The sequence below is a fragment of the Protobothrops mucrosquamatus genome, unplaced genomic scaffold, assembly GCF_001527695.2.
Source record: "Protobothrops mucrosquamatus isolate PMUCROS unplaced genomic scaffold, P.Mucros_1.0 scaffold_109, whole genome shotgun sequence".
NCBI classification, from domain to species: Eukaryota; Metazoa; Chordata; class Lepidosauria; order Squamata; family Viperidae; genus Protobothrops; species Protobothrops mucrosquamatus.
Genome location: NW_015386185.1, coordinates 293,895 through 313,902, shown reverse-complemented (window position 1 = coordinate 313,902; position 20,008 = coordinate 293,895). Strand labels below are relative to the sequence as shown.

Sequence of the window (20,008 nt, the reverse complement as noted above, 5' to 3'; positions counted from 1 at the left end):
GTATTTACTAGCCTGCAGGACAGAAAGTTAACAATTGACATTCATAAATGGCCTAAGTTAGCTGAAAAGGTAATGTAGTCTAAATGTTATTCATTGTATGTACGTAGACATAGCTGCGGTATTACAAATCCTGAAAAATAATATAGCTAAAACATGGAATAAGTGGCAGGGTTCATATACTACATACTGTTTAATTTGGTCTTAATGTGTTATGTGATACAATAGTTTGTAAATTAAGAGTTTGTGACTTAACTAACTTAAACCCAGTAAGTTAAGGTTTATTCACTAAACAATGGTTTAGCATGATACATGAAATCTGTTAATTCCTTGCTCATTCAAGGTCTTATATATAATACATTTTCAGAAATAAATTTCCTTTTGTTTTAAAGAAGGTTGATGGGCAGAAAATGGGCAGAAAAATACAGAAAATAAGATTTTCACATTTAGGCTATCAGTTTTTATATATCTGAAGAGGCTTCTAAACATTACAGCATAAAGCATCATACAGAAGCCAATTAATAAATGAAGAATTCACATGTTTTTTGGGGGGGCTGGAGCCCATTATTTCCAGGGCACACTACTCCCTCTCTTATTAAGCCTAATAAAAACTGTGCAAACCTCAGTCCCAAGCAAAACTTTTACAACTTTTTTGTATGCATAGAAAATGAAAGAAAGTACAAAATGTAAGTATCTGAATGACAAATTGAGGATTAAAAATTTGAAATGCAAATAATTCCTGGGCAGCCTTTCAGTATGAAATACTGGCATTGATTAAAAATGGTCAGAGCATGTTGGCATCTAAAAATTAACTGAGCAAACAGTCACAGACATCTGGGCAAGTAGACCACAAGTATCTCTGACATAATTATGTTAATACTCAACCCATATGTGATTTAATTAGGTGACCTGTATATGAGCGAGACTCCTCTGCAGGACATGTCGTATGCCATGTCTCAGGATGAATACAAACAACTGTCTTAACACACATCTGTAACTGATGTGCAATAACATTATAAGAACTGACTTTAGAGCATGATAGTTTGATTCTTTAGGCTCTTCCTACTCAGTTGGTTCCTTCTATATATCCCAATGTGTATATTATTTGAATTTTGTGCTTTACAACTTTTTTCTTCAGGCTATGCTGGTTCCTTGTAAGTGGCAGGTCAGTCATATAATTTGATGCCAAAAGCAACCATCACTAGTTTGGCATGCCAAACCAAGTCACATCATAACACGGTAGAATGCAAATTGAGTAGGTTTTGTACATGGCAAACATATCATAAAGACAGCTTCCAAATTGCAGGGAACCACCATAGAATAAAGAAAGCAAGTTACACAGATCACCTGACTTAGACCAAAAGAGCTTGGTCAGCCTTGCTCAGCGGGATTTCCTTTCAATTGTTTATATTTTTTATGATTCAGATGCCAATCATTTGAAGAAAACAAACACTGATCTATTTATTTGAAAATACAGCTTTATGATTAATATATCAACCATTTTGCCCCCAGCAAATTCTGGAAATAAGGAACATACAATTTTAAGAGGCACTTAAACCTTCCCTTTAATTAGGCAATGATTAAAAGAAAATTCAACAACAATTTATAGACAAGTTCATGTTGCATTATAATAGAATTCTATTACTGCAAACTCATTTGCCAAGTGGTTGTGGGTGCTACACACCAAGATGGTTTTCCCAAATATATTGTGGTGTTGTTTATTTTTTTTTAAAAATGTTGCAAATAATATTAATAGTAATTATAATCATATAATGGAGAAAGAAGAAGAGGAAGCAGAAGTAACGAATAAGAATTTTGAAATCAAATGTTAGAAAATGTTTGTTAAGGTAGTTTGTGAGGGGCTCGCGGAATCGTGGCTGTCCATGTTAGAGGTCACTGATGATACTACAGTGATAGTGGGATTGGTCAGGTCTGTTAAAGTGGTCGCAGTGCCGGGTGGAGTGAGAGCGCCGCTGTCTGCTGAGGGCGGTGCCGGAAGTGACGTGCCATCAGCTTTATCAACACCCCCATTCTCCTGTCGCAAAAGATTCCTTCTGAATTTGGCTCTTGCGTTTTGGAACCAAACCTGCAAACCAATCCCAATTGATTTCTTTACCAACGTTAGCTTTTGTTTTTGACTATCTTTGCTTCTTCCTATTTCTGTTTGCATTTTAAAGGATGGTGGGTTTCTTGTTTTGCCTTTCTCCTCCTTCCCCCACTGCACTGATCACACTTACTGCTATATTATCTGGGGACTCTTTCAATGATAATTCACTAAGACTATCAAATAATCCTTTTAATGGGCACCTATGGTTGTTTTTGTTTTTCACTTGTGCCATAACATCTTGATAAAATAAATATTCTTCTAAAAACTCTTACGATCATTTAAAAACATGGAGACTATTAAAGGCAGAATGAAAGAATTTGTGCACCACTTTTCTTATGTGGTTTCTGTGTGTCCTATTTCAAAGCTGAGCTAGTTACGTTACGATCACTGGTCTCTTGCACTTAAACTCCTTCCACTGATTTCTGTTGGCTTCTATGGAGTTGGCCCACAAGTAATGATCTAAATCATTTATAGGTATGATACATTATGGCCAGAACCCTGTATCTGTTAAAAATATTATAACTTCTTCCAAAATTATTGGTTTTTTTCAACTATGTTATGAAAGAGTCAGATTTGAGAGCATCACATCTTACAGAGCAACCCAAAGATAACAGATTAAAGCACTTTACATACAACACAAATCCCATGTGATGTATTAATTGCTGTACTGCACTGCTTCAGAATTCAGTGGTGAGAATTAAATCTATGAATGTTCTCTATGCAGTCCTCCAGAAAATCTTCAATGTATAGTGTTAAATCAACTTGCTAGTGACACTATGAGGCCAAATTGTTTTCCTTCACATCATCTTAGTATTCTAATATAATGCAGTATAGCAACAAATACTCCCATAGGATTGTTGACTGTATATAATAAAACTCAGTTCATGTTGACACACAGGCCTCTTGAGGTTACTTCTGGCTAATAAAAATGGAGAAATGCAGTAAAATAGATTATTTGCCTTAAATTCAATATCCAATTACTGTTTTAATTACAAAGGATACCAGTATATTTTACATATTTCCCATCCCAATCAGAGCAAACAAAATTGATTTTCCTTCAGTCCTGAGAGCAGTAGCTCTGGAGAGAAGCATAATTGCCCACTTAAATATACCTTCAGTACCTTTGGAGGATAAGATCTGAATATGTAAATGAATACCTATTTATCTATTGGAGGAGTCGGCTAATTTAAGATGGCAGAAGGGAAATCTAAGGGATATGCAATTTTTAAATGGAGAGAAAGGAATGGAAGGGAGACACTTATAGCAAAGGCTTCTTACCTGCAGAACTCTCTTAGTTAGTCCAGTTTTCTGGGCAAGCTGCTTGAGGTCCTTAGCATCTGGATTGTGATTAATGGCAAAGTAGGATTTCATGGTACGGAGCTGGTGATGTTTAAAAGAAGTGCGCATGCGCTTAGTCTTCTGAGATGGGGGATAAGGCTGCTGGTCTCTGTCCAGATGGTCTGCCTCATTTTCATTACAACCTGTTTGGGAAAACAACAAACAACAACAAAAGAATTGGAAAGCTGAAAATAAGCAATGTGCGTCTATATCTGTATACATGGACAAAAAGAACTCCCGATATAATATTAACGTATTTCCTTCCATTGCAGGATTACAACATTAATATCACTTAATGTATTATATGCATAATATGAAGAAAATGATGTGATACAGTCCTGGACATCATTCCAGACAACAAGTTGTTTTCATGTCCTTCCATTTTTAAAGCAATCCCTGCTGCCTATTTATTTCTAAAAATGTGAAAGTAGAACATAATCTATAAGATATCCTAGTACAAAATAGTAAAGTATAATTAAAGAATAAAAATGAACCTAATACGGTAAGAGAAAAGTACAGGATTTTTAAAATAACAGCAGCCCTGAGTCACTTGCTGTGACCCAAATGCAAGAATAAAAAGCAGATCTTTACATGTGTCACCGAAACAGTCTGAAGAAGGGGCACAACATGGAGGAGGAGAACCACACTTTCTTTTAGTGCATGCTTTACCAGAAAGAGGGACCCCAAACATGGGAAACCAAAGATTTTATAGAAATTGAGAATTGCAAGGTGGAAAATCCTAAGGATCCGATTTACTGGCCAGTCCTGATCAGTGTATCTGGAATGAGATCTCATGGTAGGCAGCAGAGTTTGGAAAGACCTTTGTGAAGGAGATAGAATGATAGAGGATGGAACGTTGGGGGTTCTTTAGGTTGCAATTTCCTCCTGTGAGTTTTCCCTTGGTATTATGAAGGAAAGGGTGCACTCTTCATTTTGTTTGTTAGATTTATTTTCTCCATGAGAAATGTCACTGTAAAGCAAACAAAGTTGATTTCTTCCTAGATTCTCAGAAAAAGTGTTTTCAGAGCTGAGGTGCCACGATAGAGAAGGCCCTCCCCCAAGTCCCCATGTAAAGCTCTTACAACAGAATATGGCTAGGCAAGTACACACTAGGAGAGGCACTCCAGTGCTCAAGTATCAGGGCTCCATATCTTAAATGTCATTATTAAACTTCCATCTGGAAGTTCAGGCAGCTAGCAGAGCTTCCTTAGCAGTCTTGCCACTCTACTCAGTATTAGCTGAAGCTTTCAAATAGTTCAAGGACAAATCTACTCTACAGTCAACTAACCATAAAAATTACCAGAAAATGAATTACAGGCAGTCCTTATTCAGCAACTAACTACTAATTCAGCAGCCATTCAATGTTATGACAATGAATTTTGACTGTTCCTTGTAGTTGTGGCTGTTGCAGTGTTCCCAGTCACATGATCGTGATTTGGGTTCCTGACAATCAATTTGCAATTGCAATGGTCACCACATCCTTTGCTCATGTGATCGCTATTTGTAGCCTTCTCTACCAGTTTCAACAAACAAAGTCAATGCGGAAAACAGCAGGAGGTCACCAATAGCAATCATATGGCCACAGGACACTGCAATCGCATCGATTTGCCCAACAACAGAACTGTCATAAGTTGGCACAGCCACATGACTCTGCACTTTACAACTGCATCATTTAACAACACAATTGCTAATTCCAATGACTGTCCTTAAGCAAGGCTTACCAATAGAGGTACAAGGCCATCCCTGTTTAAAGAAAAGTGTCAGCTACAACTGGCCAAATATTTTATAGTCCATTAAGGCCACTTGGATCTTTGAGTAATGGAAACAAATCTAGGAGAATATAAAAACTATTTACACTTCTGCTCCTCCAGGAAGAACAGAAGTCCATCAAAAATGATACTTACCCAATTCCAGACACATGAGCCATCAATCCACAGCATCTCTTTCTGAATTCAATTAATACAATTAATACATCTAGCACCCACCAGATCTTTTGAACTAAAATTTCATTGACCTCTTACTGCTGGCCATCAGAATATATATATATATATATATATATACTTTGCCCTGTTGCATTTATTTAGCATAGAATATTTTTTGACATGCAGCAGCATTAAAGTTGGTATGGATAAATATTCTTCACCAACACAATGCTGAATTGGAAGTGATATAGTCTGGAAATCTACTGCTTCATTCAGCATTAGCTCTAAAATGATAAACCAAATAATGGGATGAGTGATGATTCAGTAAAAATGAAAAAGCAGCCACATGGTTGTTTCCTTAAAACATACATTAATGCACCATCTGCTAAGGGTGCCTGCCAACTTTTACTCCTTTTACTTTATTTTGAAGGCACATTTCTTCAGGAGATAAGAAAGCCTTTCAAATGTTATTTATTGTAGTTCTGAAACTTTACTCAGCCAACTATGGGCAGATTATTAAAGCTTATAAGCTGTTTCCTTTACTCAAATTAATATGAGTGTGCTGTGCAGCAGAGAAAAGCTTGCAAGAAAAGGAATCAACTTGTATTTTTTTTTCTTCATCACTTTTCTTCTGTAATTGCCATCAATCTAATTTCTCCATAGAAAGGATACTAGACCCACAATTGTACATTACTGGATAGTGCTATTACTTTCTTTTCCCCTACAAACATGAAGAAAAATGAGAATTGGAGCAGCCCATACCCATCCTGAATAAAGCAACAAAACATGTTCTTATTAGATATTTAGACTACATCTTTAATCAGTTTGGACCAAGGGCATAATGGTACGGTATCTTAATTTGCTTCCAAAAAGCAAGGAGAAAGATCTACGACAGAGAGTTCAATTAAGTGGGAACTACATGTCTTTTGTTCTATGCCACATCTTCCACACAAGGAGGTGGGATGCTCAACAGAGCTCTTCTCAGTAACCAGACTTGGCATGAAGATTTGACTTGGACAAGGAGCCTGATCTGTGTCAGCTTCTCTGAACAGGGTTCTAGAGATTATGACTAGCACTTTGAATTGTGTATGGAAACTACACATAGCCAGTGCAGTGATTTCAAATTAGGTTTCAGTCTACACTGGCTGTCCCATCAGTAGTCTAACTGCAGCGTTTTGTTCTAGCTATAGCTTCTGGGTCATCTTCAAAAGCAGCCCCTTAGAGACCACGTTCCTGTAATCCTGTAAGTCTCTAGGCCAGCAGCTCCCAACCTTTTCTATACCCCGCATCCCTAGAATGCTTCGGATATATTCTCGCACCCCTTACAAAAGTTCAAAATAACAGCAACGAATTATGCATATACACCTCAATTTTGAAACTTCTAAACCCAAGTTTTCGGACCTCCTGGAATATCATCTCACGCCCCCAGTTGGGAACTCTAGGCAGACACAAATTAACATTGCCAGAACATCCTGAACCATAATTACTTGGACCATAAGCAACAGTTGTAGACCGTAACTGGCATCTCAGATGAAGCTGGATGAAATCCCCTAGTCATGACTTCTATTTGTTGCTTGAGCAATAGGCACAAGTCCAGGAAGATCTTTGGATCACAGACCCCCTTCAGGAAAAGCATGACCTGATCCAGGATTATCACCAGTCCCCAGGTGCTTATAATAAACAGCAGCTCCATGTTGGAGAGAGCACCAGGATTTTGTTTTCTTGTGCAGAAGGTATGCTTTTTTGCCTTCTGACTCAAGCCTGGGCTTTGGTGCTAAAGTGATCAATTCTAACTGTTAGACCATTAAGAACAAGCAGATTAAGAGGTAATATATGATACATATGCAGTTCCTGCTGGAAAAAAGGATGGAACAATGTATGAATCCAATAATCACATATTAGGAGCCACCTTTAGCAGGAAGCGATGGTTTCTTTTTGTTTCATGCTTCAGTAAGTATAGATGTTATATGACATGGCTCTGTATAAACTTGCTTTTATATAGATTTATGTTCTACTGTTGGCTGTAACACCGCCATGAATCCTCAGCAGGATTAGATCATTGAGAAAAGTGTAAATTGTAGACCATTGACTCTTGGCTTTTGAGCTGTCACTGACACTGCAGCTGTAGTTGCGCAACTAAAAATGAGCCAGTTACCTAAAAAATAAGCAGCTTTCTAAAATCCTGATTCTATTATGTGGAAAGAATCCCTGCAAAGATCAATAGGACTCAGAACCGTCAAAACATTTCATACCAGAATACAAGTGAATTTGTTTTAACTATTAAGCATGAAGTATTATATCACTTTTCAGGAATGATTTAATAAAGCTAATTTCATCATGCAGGAACAGAATAAACAATGTAAATTTAATTTAATTGTAATGATTGATTCTAGGAAGGAATTGAATTAGTCCATATTTAAAGTATGTTTGAATATGAATATGAATTTTCATTTAAAAAGACATCTTGGAATATTTCCCAACAGTTGGCTGGAATTCTTTCACAAAGTATAGCTATTCCCCATCCCAATATGATGGAAAACATAGATTATACTATACATATTACAGCAGTCCAAGGAGACAGATTGTGTGTGTGTGTGTGTGTGTGTGTGTGTGTGTGTGAGAGAGAGAGAGAGAGAGAGAGAGAGAGAGAGAGAGAGGAGGGAACATTTTATAACTGCATTTGCCTTCTATTAAAAGAAAATAACAGAACTGAAATCCTGTCTTCTCAACTAAGTTGTGAAAGAATATCCAACAAATGCTGGTTTAATGATTTTCTAAACTTATTTCACCACTCCCACCTGATAAGCATTTTCGGTAAATTTAATAAGAATAATTTGGAAAAATACCAGGGAGCCAGAGATGACAGATGCTTTTTGTATAAGGTAGCTTTTTTTTCAGCAGCAGAAAGATATATTTAAAGACATATGAGAATGATTTTTGAAAGAAGATAATTCTATTAAATGGGGGAGGGGGTTTAAGAACACTTTAGTATTTGACATAGTTTCTCATCTGAAGGCCAAAAAGCATGGTCCTCAAAGAGAAAACTAAATATAACAATAGTTACACCCTTCAAATATATTTGGATTACAACTCTACAGCTCCTAGAATTTCTAGCAGCTCATTAATTTCACGCTTACAGAGAGCTATTGACATTGTAAAACCATTATATTTAAGAAGGTGCAAAATGAAAAAAAGCTATTTTGGTTCATTAATTTTTGGAAGATGCCTATGGTTTAGGCATCAATTGGTTCTAAACCTGACTCAAATGTGGTTATTCTATACTCTATACAGAACATCTATTCTCAAGTAACATTCAAATAATTCTTGACTTCTGACAAGTATGGAGAAATCCATACATTATTCTTGGAAATCTTGCCATTACCTTTTCCCCAAGGCTAGGAAGAGGTTTATAATCTAAAGACATTTCCATGGTTAAGGCAGGACCAAAACCCAGATTTCCCAGCTCCCAGTTCAGTACCTTAACCTAGACCAAACTGCCAAAGTTCTCTTTTACATAATGTGTTATAGTGTGATATTCCTGATTACACGAGAAAGAATTACCTTTGAGGATCAAACAGAAAAATATTTACAGGTAGTCCTCAACTTATGATAGTTGGGCCCAACATTTCTGTTGTTAAGTGTGGCATTTATTAAGTGAGTTTTGCCCCATTTTATGACCTTTCTTGCCACAGTTACATGAATCACAGCAGCTGATAAGTTAGTTACACGGTTGTTAAGTGAATCTGGCATCCCCATTGACTTTGCTTGTCAGAAGGTTGCAAAAGGTGATCACATGATCTTGGGACACAGAAGAAGTCATAAGTATGAGTCTGTTGCTAAGCATCTGAATTTTGATCACATGATCAGGGGGATGCTACAAAGGTCGTACGTGTGAAAAACAATCATGTCACTTTTTTCAGTACTGTTGTAACTTTGAATGGTCATTAAATGAACTGTTGTAAGTCGGAAGACTACCTGTAGTAACTTCTTCATTTAGTGATTCCAAAGCATCCATCTATATAGTATGCTATTGAGCTATCATTAATTTGTGCATCATTCTTGCTGCTGCTGTTGAAAAGTTCTACATTTTGATATTCCTCAATTTCCTCCTATTTTTGGAGGGTGTGTTTTTGCAAGCTGATTTATAGAGTAAAACATTTCTTCAGAGAAGGACAAATATAAAGCGATAAGTCTCAGGACAGGTAATGAAACTTGATTGTCCAAAGAATATTGACATAAGGAAAATAAAATGGGGAAAATAAGAGCAAAGACTTCATTGTTTCTTTGTTCCACTGCTGCCAATGGAAATATAACTAGCTATTTCTCATTCTATTGATATGAGTGGCATTGGTATTATAGTAGCTGCTGATGCTCTTGAGAGGAAAAAGACATTCTCACCCTAACTAGCGTTTTTGTGAGCCATTGCAGTTATAAAAATATGGCCTGTCCATTCCTTCCTCTTTGCAAACAACTATATCACTGAGGTCACTTCTCTGGAGAAATAAAATGATTTGTGTTCTCCTGACTGTACCTTAAAAGTGAAACTGTAAGGTTTTCTTCCCTTAGCATTTGCAGTGGATTGTGCTACCATTTCAAAACAAAACAAGAGCACCATTGGCACCAGTGTATTTGCTAGTAAACCTCCATCAAATTATGGCAGTATGAAATGCATCTGATCAGGGTGCAAGTCAGCTAGACAGTTCCCTTTGATATACTATTCCATTTTCCCTTCCCCCTATTCTAAATCACCTCCATTGTACAGTTAATCCTCATTTAGCAACCACAATTGGGACCAGCCATTCAGTCTTTAAATGAAACGGTCCCTTTACTAAGTGAAACCGCAACTGTACTTATGATCTTACTTCAACTTTCCTTTGCTTTCCAAACCTGCAAAGGTCATAAATGCAAAGAATGGTCACAAAGTTACCTTTTCATCACCATCATAACTATGAAAGGTCGCTGTACGAGGCAATCACTAAATGAGTACCGCCTGTGCCTTCAAAGCCACTTAGAGAAATTCTAACAAGAACACTAGATATTTTCAGTCATTCGCCATAATTATTACAGACATTAAATATCAGCCCGAACACAATGACAAGATGGCACCTTCTGTCTTACTTTAACTGGGGCAATGAAACACCATTCTTCATTCTATCTAAGGATGGCAGGCTAATGTAAGGCCTATGGCAGATGATACAGCTCATGACCTTGGATCCCGGCATCTGCTTTCTGAGACGGTTCTACCAAATGATGAGATTGGCCCTGAACAACATCCCGCAGCAATGCGCTCTTTTAATTGTTTCAGTGCAATGGGAAAAAAATATTTGGTATAAGAATTAGGATTTCAAAATTGAAGAAAGTTTAAATATCATTCAATTTTCCAAATGGGTGAAAAATCAACTGCATATTTTATCCCAAGTCCCAGAGTTACCTCCCTTCTTTTCTTTTTATGTGGTACCTTAGGCCTTGAACAGTCACACCAGGTTAATGAACAGAATAAAAAGAAGAAGTTGCAGATACATAACTTCTACCACATTAGAAAGCCAAATATTCTCTGGATTTGCCTAAACCCAATGACATCCAGTACTGGTGTGCAAATGTCATTGTCTCACAAATTGGAGTGCTCTCCACCTGTTATACATGGTAACCCACCAGTAACTCCCATCATCTTCCCGTCTGAGCAAAATACCTCACATCTCTAGAGAATAGGTAAGCAAGTAATAGGTTCTCAGCCCCATTTGGCCATCTATAAAACATAACAATAACAGCTTAACTATATAATTCCTGTTCAATGACCCAGGACTGCGCTTTGCTCATTTGAAAGCCTCAAACAGCTGACAGTCCATTGATCAGGAACAACAATTTCACAGGACTTGTCAGGACTTACAGAGTAGGAAATGACCTCAGTGCTGCCTGAAGGCAACCAAAGGAAATATAATTTCTATAAGCTTTTAAAGGAAGTATTTTTTTTACAACGCATTGCCATATTTTGCTATCTTGCTTATGTAATTGTTGACTTGATTTTTACCACCCTTTCTGTATAAAATGGCGACTAACCAAATTTTAGAAACAAAATGTTCACAATATGTTTGCCTATTAACAGCTCAGACTTCAGACTCTTGACCCTTTGACCTCCATGATGTCTGTCCTTAGCAAATGAATTCTTTTTTCTCCATCTTCTCCTGAAGATATCTCAGACGGCTTGGAACCTTAAATATCTGCTATCCCAGATGGTTAGAATTCTCTTCCCTCCAATTATTTTACAGCATTTCTGCATTATGTATGCTTTTAAATAATTTCGTTGTCTTCTCAGTTTTAAGCTACTGAATTATTTTATGTATGGTTCAAAATAGTCTTCTAAAGTAATTCTAAGGTAGCAAATTCTCAGGAAAAGAACTGGCATGCACTTAGGAGCAATCCTTACATATATTTGTCTTTGTGATGTTTCTCAGCCCTTGGCAATTACTTGTCAGTAATAATTTGAAAGTAAATACTACATATAGTGCACAGTAGGGCTGTGTATGCTTCAAAAATGATTCAGAAGAAGCACTTTGGACCTCACATGAGCACAGCACTTCTCCTCTATTCACTAAAACAGCCTGTCATTTTTCAGGTTTTCACACTAACCTGAAATAAAGGAGCTGCTTTAACAAACGCCAGAAAAGAGCTGGACTCATGTGTATTTTGAAGAGCTTCTTCTGAATCATTTCTGAAGTGTGCCGAGTCATGGTAGACAGAATATGTGCTACAGGGTTATATGTAAATATATTACCCCATCCTCTCCTTACTCTGTCAAACATTAGCACTGACCATAAAAATGAACTCTGTGATTACAGAAGTAGACAACAATCCAAGGATACTTATCACTAAGCACATTGATTTTGTATGCAGACTGAATATTCTTCACGCTTTTGTATATTTCCACCTGCAACTAGACTACCAGCAGATCAGAAAAAGCTGGTATGTTACTGGAGAAAGCCACACAAAACCACTTGTTTAATCCCTTTTTCACTTGTTTCAGCTCTTACTCTAAAACATAGTATACTATAACCTGCTCTGCAATCCTATTATATTCACTAGAATAGACATGTCAAACACAAGGCCCGGGGGCCGGATGTGGCCCGCGAAGAGGTTTCATGTGGCCCGCGAAGCCATCCTGGAAACAGTGAGGGAACGGCCCCCGCTGCCTTGGCCCTGGTCAGCCGGGAGCCAATGTACAATTTTGTGGTGGCCATCAATGCTGAAACGCATTCAGTCTTAGCTCCACAAGGCCGTTAGCTCCACAAGGCCGTCTAGAAACAGCGAGGAACCAGCCCCTGCTGCGTCGGCCCCGCCCCCTGGGTGCATGCTGGGGAAGTGTCACCTTTTGTGAGGAATGAAGAAATGGACCATGCCTTGGCGCTTGCCCTGGTCCCACCCCCTTCTGCCAGAGACCCTCAGATCTGTCCCACTCCTGCCCAGGCCCCCACAGGCACCCTTGACACGAACAATGTAGAGTTGGCCATGCCCACCCAGTAGGCCACACCCACTCCATCCATGCCCAGCCCCCTGAGGGCAACCTCAATGCTGATGTGGCCCTCAATGAAATTGAGTTTGACACCCCTGCACTAGAAAAATCGATGGACGTTTCTCTTGGGGAAGGTGTTTGGGTTCAAAATGTTCTAAAACTATATAGTCCTCCATCTCTTTTGTTCTACCTGCTTTCTCTACGGAATTCACATATTATATCCCTTTATTTAATCCTGGATATTTTCCAACACTATATATATAATACACTATATATACTGTGTGTGTGTGTGTGTGTGTGTGTGTGTGTGTATACATACATACATACATACATACACACACACACACATATAAACTTGATAATCAAATAGAGCAGATAATTATTTTTCCATCACTAAAAGATATGTTGATTTTTAAAAAATGAATCAGAACAAACTAGACTTGTATTAAATTAATCATTTTCCACCTACACAAAATATACTTGGGATTAAGTTTCACAAGGTGTGTTTACAACAAAATGAACAGGGCTGAATGCTCTTCTTCGGAGTACCAGATTCCAACACCCAATTATTCCTCTTTTACTACATTATTTTGCTTCCTTCCAAACAGTTAACACACTGTACTTGCGAAAGATGATCAGCATTAATCATGCTGTTTTGGGGCATTCACCCCCATTAATTCTTTTCTGTAATGTGTATGAGTGCATTCACTTATTGAGAAAATTTTCCAAATTCCTTTGGTTCTTAATTTCTTTTTGTTTCAGTTTTGAGATTAATTGAAGTACAGTTTTTCCATACTGGTAATCCTTGTGTGGACTTTCTGCCATCAGATGAAAGCATAGTCAGACATAGAAGACCTTCTATCAGTTATCAACATTGCTGCTCACATTTTGCTTGTTGGCATGTCAATTACATATACAGTTTCCTTAGAGATGGTTTATAATAATCTAGGATTCCTTTCCCCACCCCCACCCGTTGCTCTCGTTGCTTTAAAAATACCAAAAATACAATTTTATCTACCAAGAATGAGGATCATTTTTTTCATCCCTTGGGCCACGTAGATCTTAAGCAAGCAAGCAAGCCAAAGGCTACAGCTTAAAGAGACACCTATTGTTGGCATGCATCCACCCAAGTTGTTGTCTGGTCTTCTATTAACCCCACACAGATGAACATTAAGAAAAAGCATTTGTTTTTCTTTGATGTAGCTTCAGTAGAGCATGGAGAACTACTGCTCCCAAAACTGCTGGTTCATTGCAAAACAGTATTTTCCCAGTGACATCCCCAGCATCATCTTTCAAAATAGAAAGGGAAGTAGGATCTTTAAGAGCCATACTTTCAATCAGTACTTTGAGTCAGCATTTATCAACATTTATTATTTATTACATTTTTATGCCAGCCATCTTCCCTATAAGATGACTCTAGGCACTTTACGTATTATAAACTATCAATGGAGCTGCTTCTTTGCCCCTTGCCTTTTGTAATAGGAGATTTATGTACATTTCATGAACTACTGCTAACAAATAGGCAGTGAGTTCCTAAACTTATTCATTTGGAAGAAAGTCACAATCAATACAGTGAGGTCTGTTTCTGAGTAGAGATGGATAGGATAGCGCAATTAGAGTGTTAACTCATAGGCATGACACTTTCATTTATGAAAGCACCCATGATTTCCTTTCATAGATAATAACCACCCAGAGTCTTGTGAATGAATTAGGTAATAATGTGTGTAAATATATTATAAATACATGCCTAAAGAAAAGCAAAAACAAAAGAAAATCATTTGCAGAATCCAAATGAACATTAAAGCTATTGTAATGTGGATTTATGCACATATTAGTAAAAGCAAAGTAAGTTTCTGTGAGAATTAAGCAGGTCTGGCAGTATTTGAATTAAACTACCCTATCATTTTATGATGTTCCTTCATAAAAAGGTTTCATCTATAACAGCTAGCTGGCAATATATATCTCCATATCATGGAATGCTTCTGTTTCCTCCAGACCACATTTCTGATAAAAGAAAAACCTAGGCAAGACATTTGGCAGACATAACATCATATGTGAAGATACCCCAAAAAGCCAGAGAAGATATAAAAATCACTCTTCCAAGACCTTGGCAAGACAAATTTCCTATTCACAAAAAAACTAATTAACTAGTATCTATGACTAGTAGTTTAATATAATGTATTGGATATGTTGTCAGAAGCAATATATATTTTTCCCAAGCCCAGGATAATGTACTCCATCACAAAGAAGCCAAATACCTATCTCTGCCTCTGATTTTTAACTGATTGCTGATAATTAATTGATTTTTAATGAGTCAGACAGAAACATAATGGTATATTTTATATATCCTAGCACTGTTACCATATGCTGTCCACCCCTTGAGTTTTCCATTGGCAGACCTTCTACTGGCAGGCCAGTTCCTCATCAGATCTTTATAAACATGCATATTGAAACCAGATCTAAATCAAGCTTCAATTGGCTGGAAAAGGAAGAATGTCTTACATCCAAACAAAGGATGAGAGACCTCTGCTGAAGTCTTAAATGGGAGTTAGAAAAATTACTTTGCTTTACTACTGCAACTTAGTGAAGCAGGACACATATACTAAATCTTTCTTTCTAATCTAGACTCTAGCAGCCTTCTCAGCCAATAGACCAAACTACAATTTTACATCATCTTCAATCAGTATAGTCAATAATGGATAGAAATTATATATTAATCTCAAAGATTCCTGAAGTGGGAGAAAGAAAATAAGTTTCAGTTTACTTCTGCTTTTAATCAGAATAGAAGAAAGCTTGGCAAGTGAGAAATAATGCTACTAAAATATATCAAATTTATTTTTCTCTCATTTTAAGTCATATTTTAAGGCTAACACAATAGCCAGGAGCACATCCAAATTAAACAGTACACAAAAGCTCTCCTCCCCTACTCCATAGACCTTCTCCATTCAAAAGCCACCAGAGGTCACTGCTACATTTGTTTGTCAGTTCAAAGATGTTGAGAGCTAACAGTTTACGATTTTTTTTTACTGGTGGATAATACGAAGCCTCTTATTTTAGCTGCAGAACTCAAATGGAAGTGGGGCAAAGAGGGGGGGCCAGTCAAGTGCCACATAAATTCTATTCAGCCAGGTTTTATAAAAGAAGAAAATACAATCAATTTCCATTTTCAGTTGCCATCTCGGTTTTACTATGATGTATCTGATTTTCTATCCTCCCTTAAACACTAATTCATCATGCCCAAACTTTGTCTTTCTTGCACAAAGCATCTATCAGGGGGGAAAAGGATGTTTTAAGCCACTTTGCCAAATGAAAGGATTTTGTAAGTTAGATCTGAATTAACTGTTACATTTCTGAAACTCCACATATGTTCTACTGAGAAAGAGATGGACTAACCTATCCCCAAAGATCTGCAGAATGTGGACATAAAAAGATACTGATACCTTCAGAACTATTAAAGTAATTTAACGATTAAATTTAATACATTAACAATAGTTATAAACACTTGTGTTGGGGGTTTTCTGAACTTTCAGATATTAAACTAGAGACTTGGAATTGGGAGGGGGGGTATGTAATTGTAGGCAAAAAGAATTAGGTTCTATTTGGGTCATGTGAAGGACTAAATTCTCCAGAAATTCTGACAAGTTTTTTTCAGAGTAAAATCAGATTGCATAGCCTGAAAAGTTATATTTGTATATGAATTTTAGATTTAATCTGCTTTATAACAAATTAAAACTAATTTTTAATTTGTTTACCATACAGAGTAATGGTCATTTGTCCCTTGAGCCAAGCTTAATTCTTGGTTATTTCATGGACTTAACCATATAGTTTTCTTGATTATGGAAGTGATTTGCTAAGCTTTTTTCCACCCAACTTCCCATACTGTCTACATTACAAATGCAAAGGAAAATTCAAATAAAAGCCAGCTTCAAATCAGAGCTATATCCTAGTCGAGGTAAATATGGATGCAGTTACTGGGAAATATGTATGTAGACATGATAATACATACAAGGTATCACATGCTTTATATTCAGGTATGCCCCCCAATCTAAGATATAGCAATTCTTTTTCCATCTGGAAATTCTTTTCGGTCTAATTTGGTTTGTGGAAAGGAGACCCTCATTTGGGGGAATAACTCCAGTTCTCTGAAACATGTCATTACCATGACATGAGAAGGGAACTATGTATGTCTGATCTCTAGCCCAGAAATAAGCCTTACTTTATTCAAGCATCAATAGGATTCCAGCTTAAAGTTGTTACTTATCAGAAAGATTACAAAAAATGTTTCATATATAATGGGATGAGGGGAAATAAAGAGATGTAGTCTTCCTTCAATATCAAATCATGGCAAATCTTGGAAAAGCAAATTACGTTAAGTAGATGTAAGTGGATAGGTGATAGATAGATAGATAGATAGATAGATAGATAGATAGATAGATAGATAGATAGATAGATAGATAGATAGATAGATAGATAGATAGATAGATAGATAGATAGATAGATAGATAGATAGATAGATAAAGATGGTAGTCTCTTTAGCTATTAGTTTTTTACCCTTCCAGTAAATGTGTAGCATTACACTACAATTGGATGAATATGAATTAAAACATTTATTTTCCTTAACATTTAGTATTCCAATAATAAAGCAGGAAAATAACACTATATCTTTGGATACCAGCTTTCTTGGATCACAGCTAAGGTCCAAATCCTAGTAACTTTGGTCAGAAACTTAATAGACAATAGCCATGTGTAGACAATATGATTGGCCTGATCATTTCTTTGTGATGATGGTAAAATCTGCCTACTTCTACAACCTCAAATAATGAAATGGGCCAAACTAATTTGGGGCACAACCCAGCCAGCCTCAAAATTATTTGCATCATGTTCTAGGAAACTAGGAAAAATTTAAAGAGGTATTTAACTCTCCTGTTGAAAACCATAGGAACTGAATAATGGAACCCTGTATGTATGTATTTATATCCCACCTTTATTATTTTTATCAATAACCCAAGACAGTGAACATATCCAACACACCTTCCTCCTCCTCCTATTTTCTCCACAACCCTTCGAAATGGATTGGGCTGACAGATAGTGACTGGCCCAAGGTCTCCCAGCTGGCTTTCATGGCTAAAGTGGGACTAGAATGCAGGTTTCTAGCTTGGTGTCTTTACCGTTAGACAAAGTGGCTCTAAACTCATTAACTTCAGGCTATGTTAAATTGGGGGAGAAATCATTATATGATTAGCATTTAATTCTCTACAAATTATTTAGCGCCATCTTATAAAAAATATGTTTATCTGCATGGAAATATTTCGTTATGTGTCCATTATTTACTGCCACATTCTTTCGCTCTCAGCAATAAAGCATTCGTTTAGTCTTCTTGATTAAAGCTTTCTAGCTGGGAAAAGTAGCCGGTTTGGTTTGGTTTTTATTTTTCAGTACGATTATAAACGAACGAACTATTCCAGTCAGACGCCACACATGCCGCTATCGAACTGCTCTTCTTGAATAAATTCTAGGAGCGATCGACCTGGAAATCTTCCTGCACAATCCGCCACCCCAGAAATAAATCGGAGCCGATTTATGAGGTAATTCGGAGAAAGTCACTTTTTCGCCAGTCTGGGGAGAGTCCCCGCGCTGTTTTCTAAACTATCTTGCATTCACTTTTGCTTTCCTCTTCTCGGAAAGGCTAGTATTAACAAGCCTTCTCTCGAGGGGAGTATTTGGTTCCTAAAACTGAGTCGCTCCGAGGCAGAAATGAAAGAACCGCAACAAAATCGAAGGTACCAAGCCCGTCGTTAAATACAATTAAAATAGCTGTGCCCTGAAATTTAAGCAACTCAAGCCTGAAGCCCCGTGAAACGAACGTATTCAGAAATATCTCCCGAATTTTCCTTTTTATAAACTTTTTTATTTTATTTTTTTGGCAGAAAACAATGCAAACCAATCCAATTGCACCGGGAAGGGCCATTTTGCGAAGGTGAGAGTTGGGTGACTTACTTTCGGGTAAACCTGGGGAAAGGGGGGCTGTTCAGAAGCAGCTGGGTAGGGTTGCCAGGTGTTCGCTATTTGAGTGGGCCGTCCGCTTTTTTCACATTATGTTCGCTATTTTTTTCCACAAAATAGTGGACATTTTTTTTATTCAAAAGCTTTATGATGAAATGGTACATAATCTAAAGCTGTACAGTCTACTTTTTTTACTACTTAACCCCCCCCCCCCCGCTTGTCCGCTATTTTTTGGAAGCAGACCTGGCAACCCTACAGCTGGGTGACTTCCAACCCCTCTCTTTCCCTCTGAAATAAGACCGGGGCAGAGGGGCAAGGAAAGGCCGCTTTCCTCGAGAGCAAACCGCCCCCGCCCCGTCTTAGCCCCCCTCTTAAGAGAAGGGGGCTCAAACTTGCAGCCCCCTCCCCCCATTCGCATTCCTAACGGAGAAGAAAGTGGAGGAGGGGGGGGCTGCCTGCTTCAAAGCAAGACTAGCCCCAGGCGCAAGCTTTCCTCCCCCCCGCCGCCAGGGACGGCACGCCCTGCGGCGGCCCCTCCCCGGTGGATGCGGCCCGGCCTGCCTCGGCGGGAAGAGGCGCCCCAGCGCTCCCTGGCCTTTCGCCTGGCCTCCGAGCGGCTCCGCTGCCAGAGGTGCCGGTGCCAGCTCCAATTAACAGCGAACAATTAAAAACCGCTCGGCTTCCTTCTGCCCCCTCCCCCGCCTGAGAGCCCTCTGTCCCGCAGCACTGGGGGGGGGGGTTCTTCAGACAAAGCCTTCCACCGGTTACGGGATTAACCCATTTTTTCTGGGCTGCTGCAGGACCTCCAACTCCAAAGGGGCTAAGAGCGGGTCTACGCAGCCCCAGGAAACCCCAGCCCCTTCGGTCCTCGCGGGTTGCAGCTGGGAAGGCGGCCGCCGGGCCTTCTTGCACCGACTGCAGTTAGCTCGGTGTTTCTCAACCTTGACCATTTTAAGGCATGTGGACTTCAACTCCCAGAATTCCACAGCCAGCAACGCTGGCTGTGGAATTCTGGGAGTTGAAGTCCACATGCCTTAAAATGGTCAAGGTTGAGAAACAATGATTGTTAGCTTGTTTTATCCATAGGGTCGAACGCCGTTCTAAGGACCTGCATCAGAGGATTAAGTAGCCAAA

General features: G+C 38.2%; 1 protein-coding gene across 2 annotated transcripts in view; it reads right to left on the bottom strand.

Annotated features, from left to right (window-relative positions):
- Nucleotides 1–1,825: 1,825 nt before the first annotated feature.
- The window catches only part of LHX9 (LIM homeobox 9), a 28,561-nt gene continuing 10,378 nt past the window's right edge, over nt 1,826–20,008 (bottom strand). The window contains exons 4-6 of one of the 2 annotated variants that reach the window (XM_015816159.1): nt 15,154–15,159; nt 3,383–3,585; nt 1,826–2,083 (exon numbers count right to left, since the gene is read on the bottom strand). In XM_015816159.1, the coding sequence (XP_015671645.1) occupies nt 1,826–2,083; nt 3,383–3,585; nt 15,154–15,159 (467 nt within the window). The remainder of the gene's footprint in view (nt 2,084–3,382; nt 3,586–15,153; nt 15,160–20,008) is intronic. The other variant, XM_015816152.1, reaches the window with a different exon arrangement.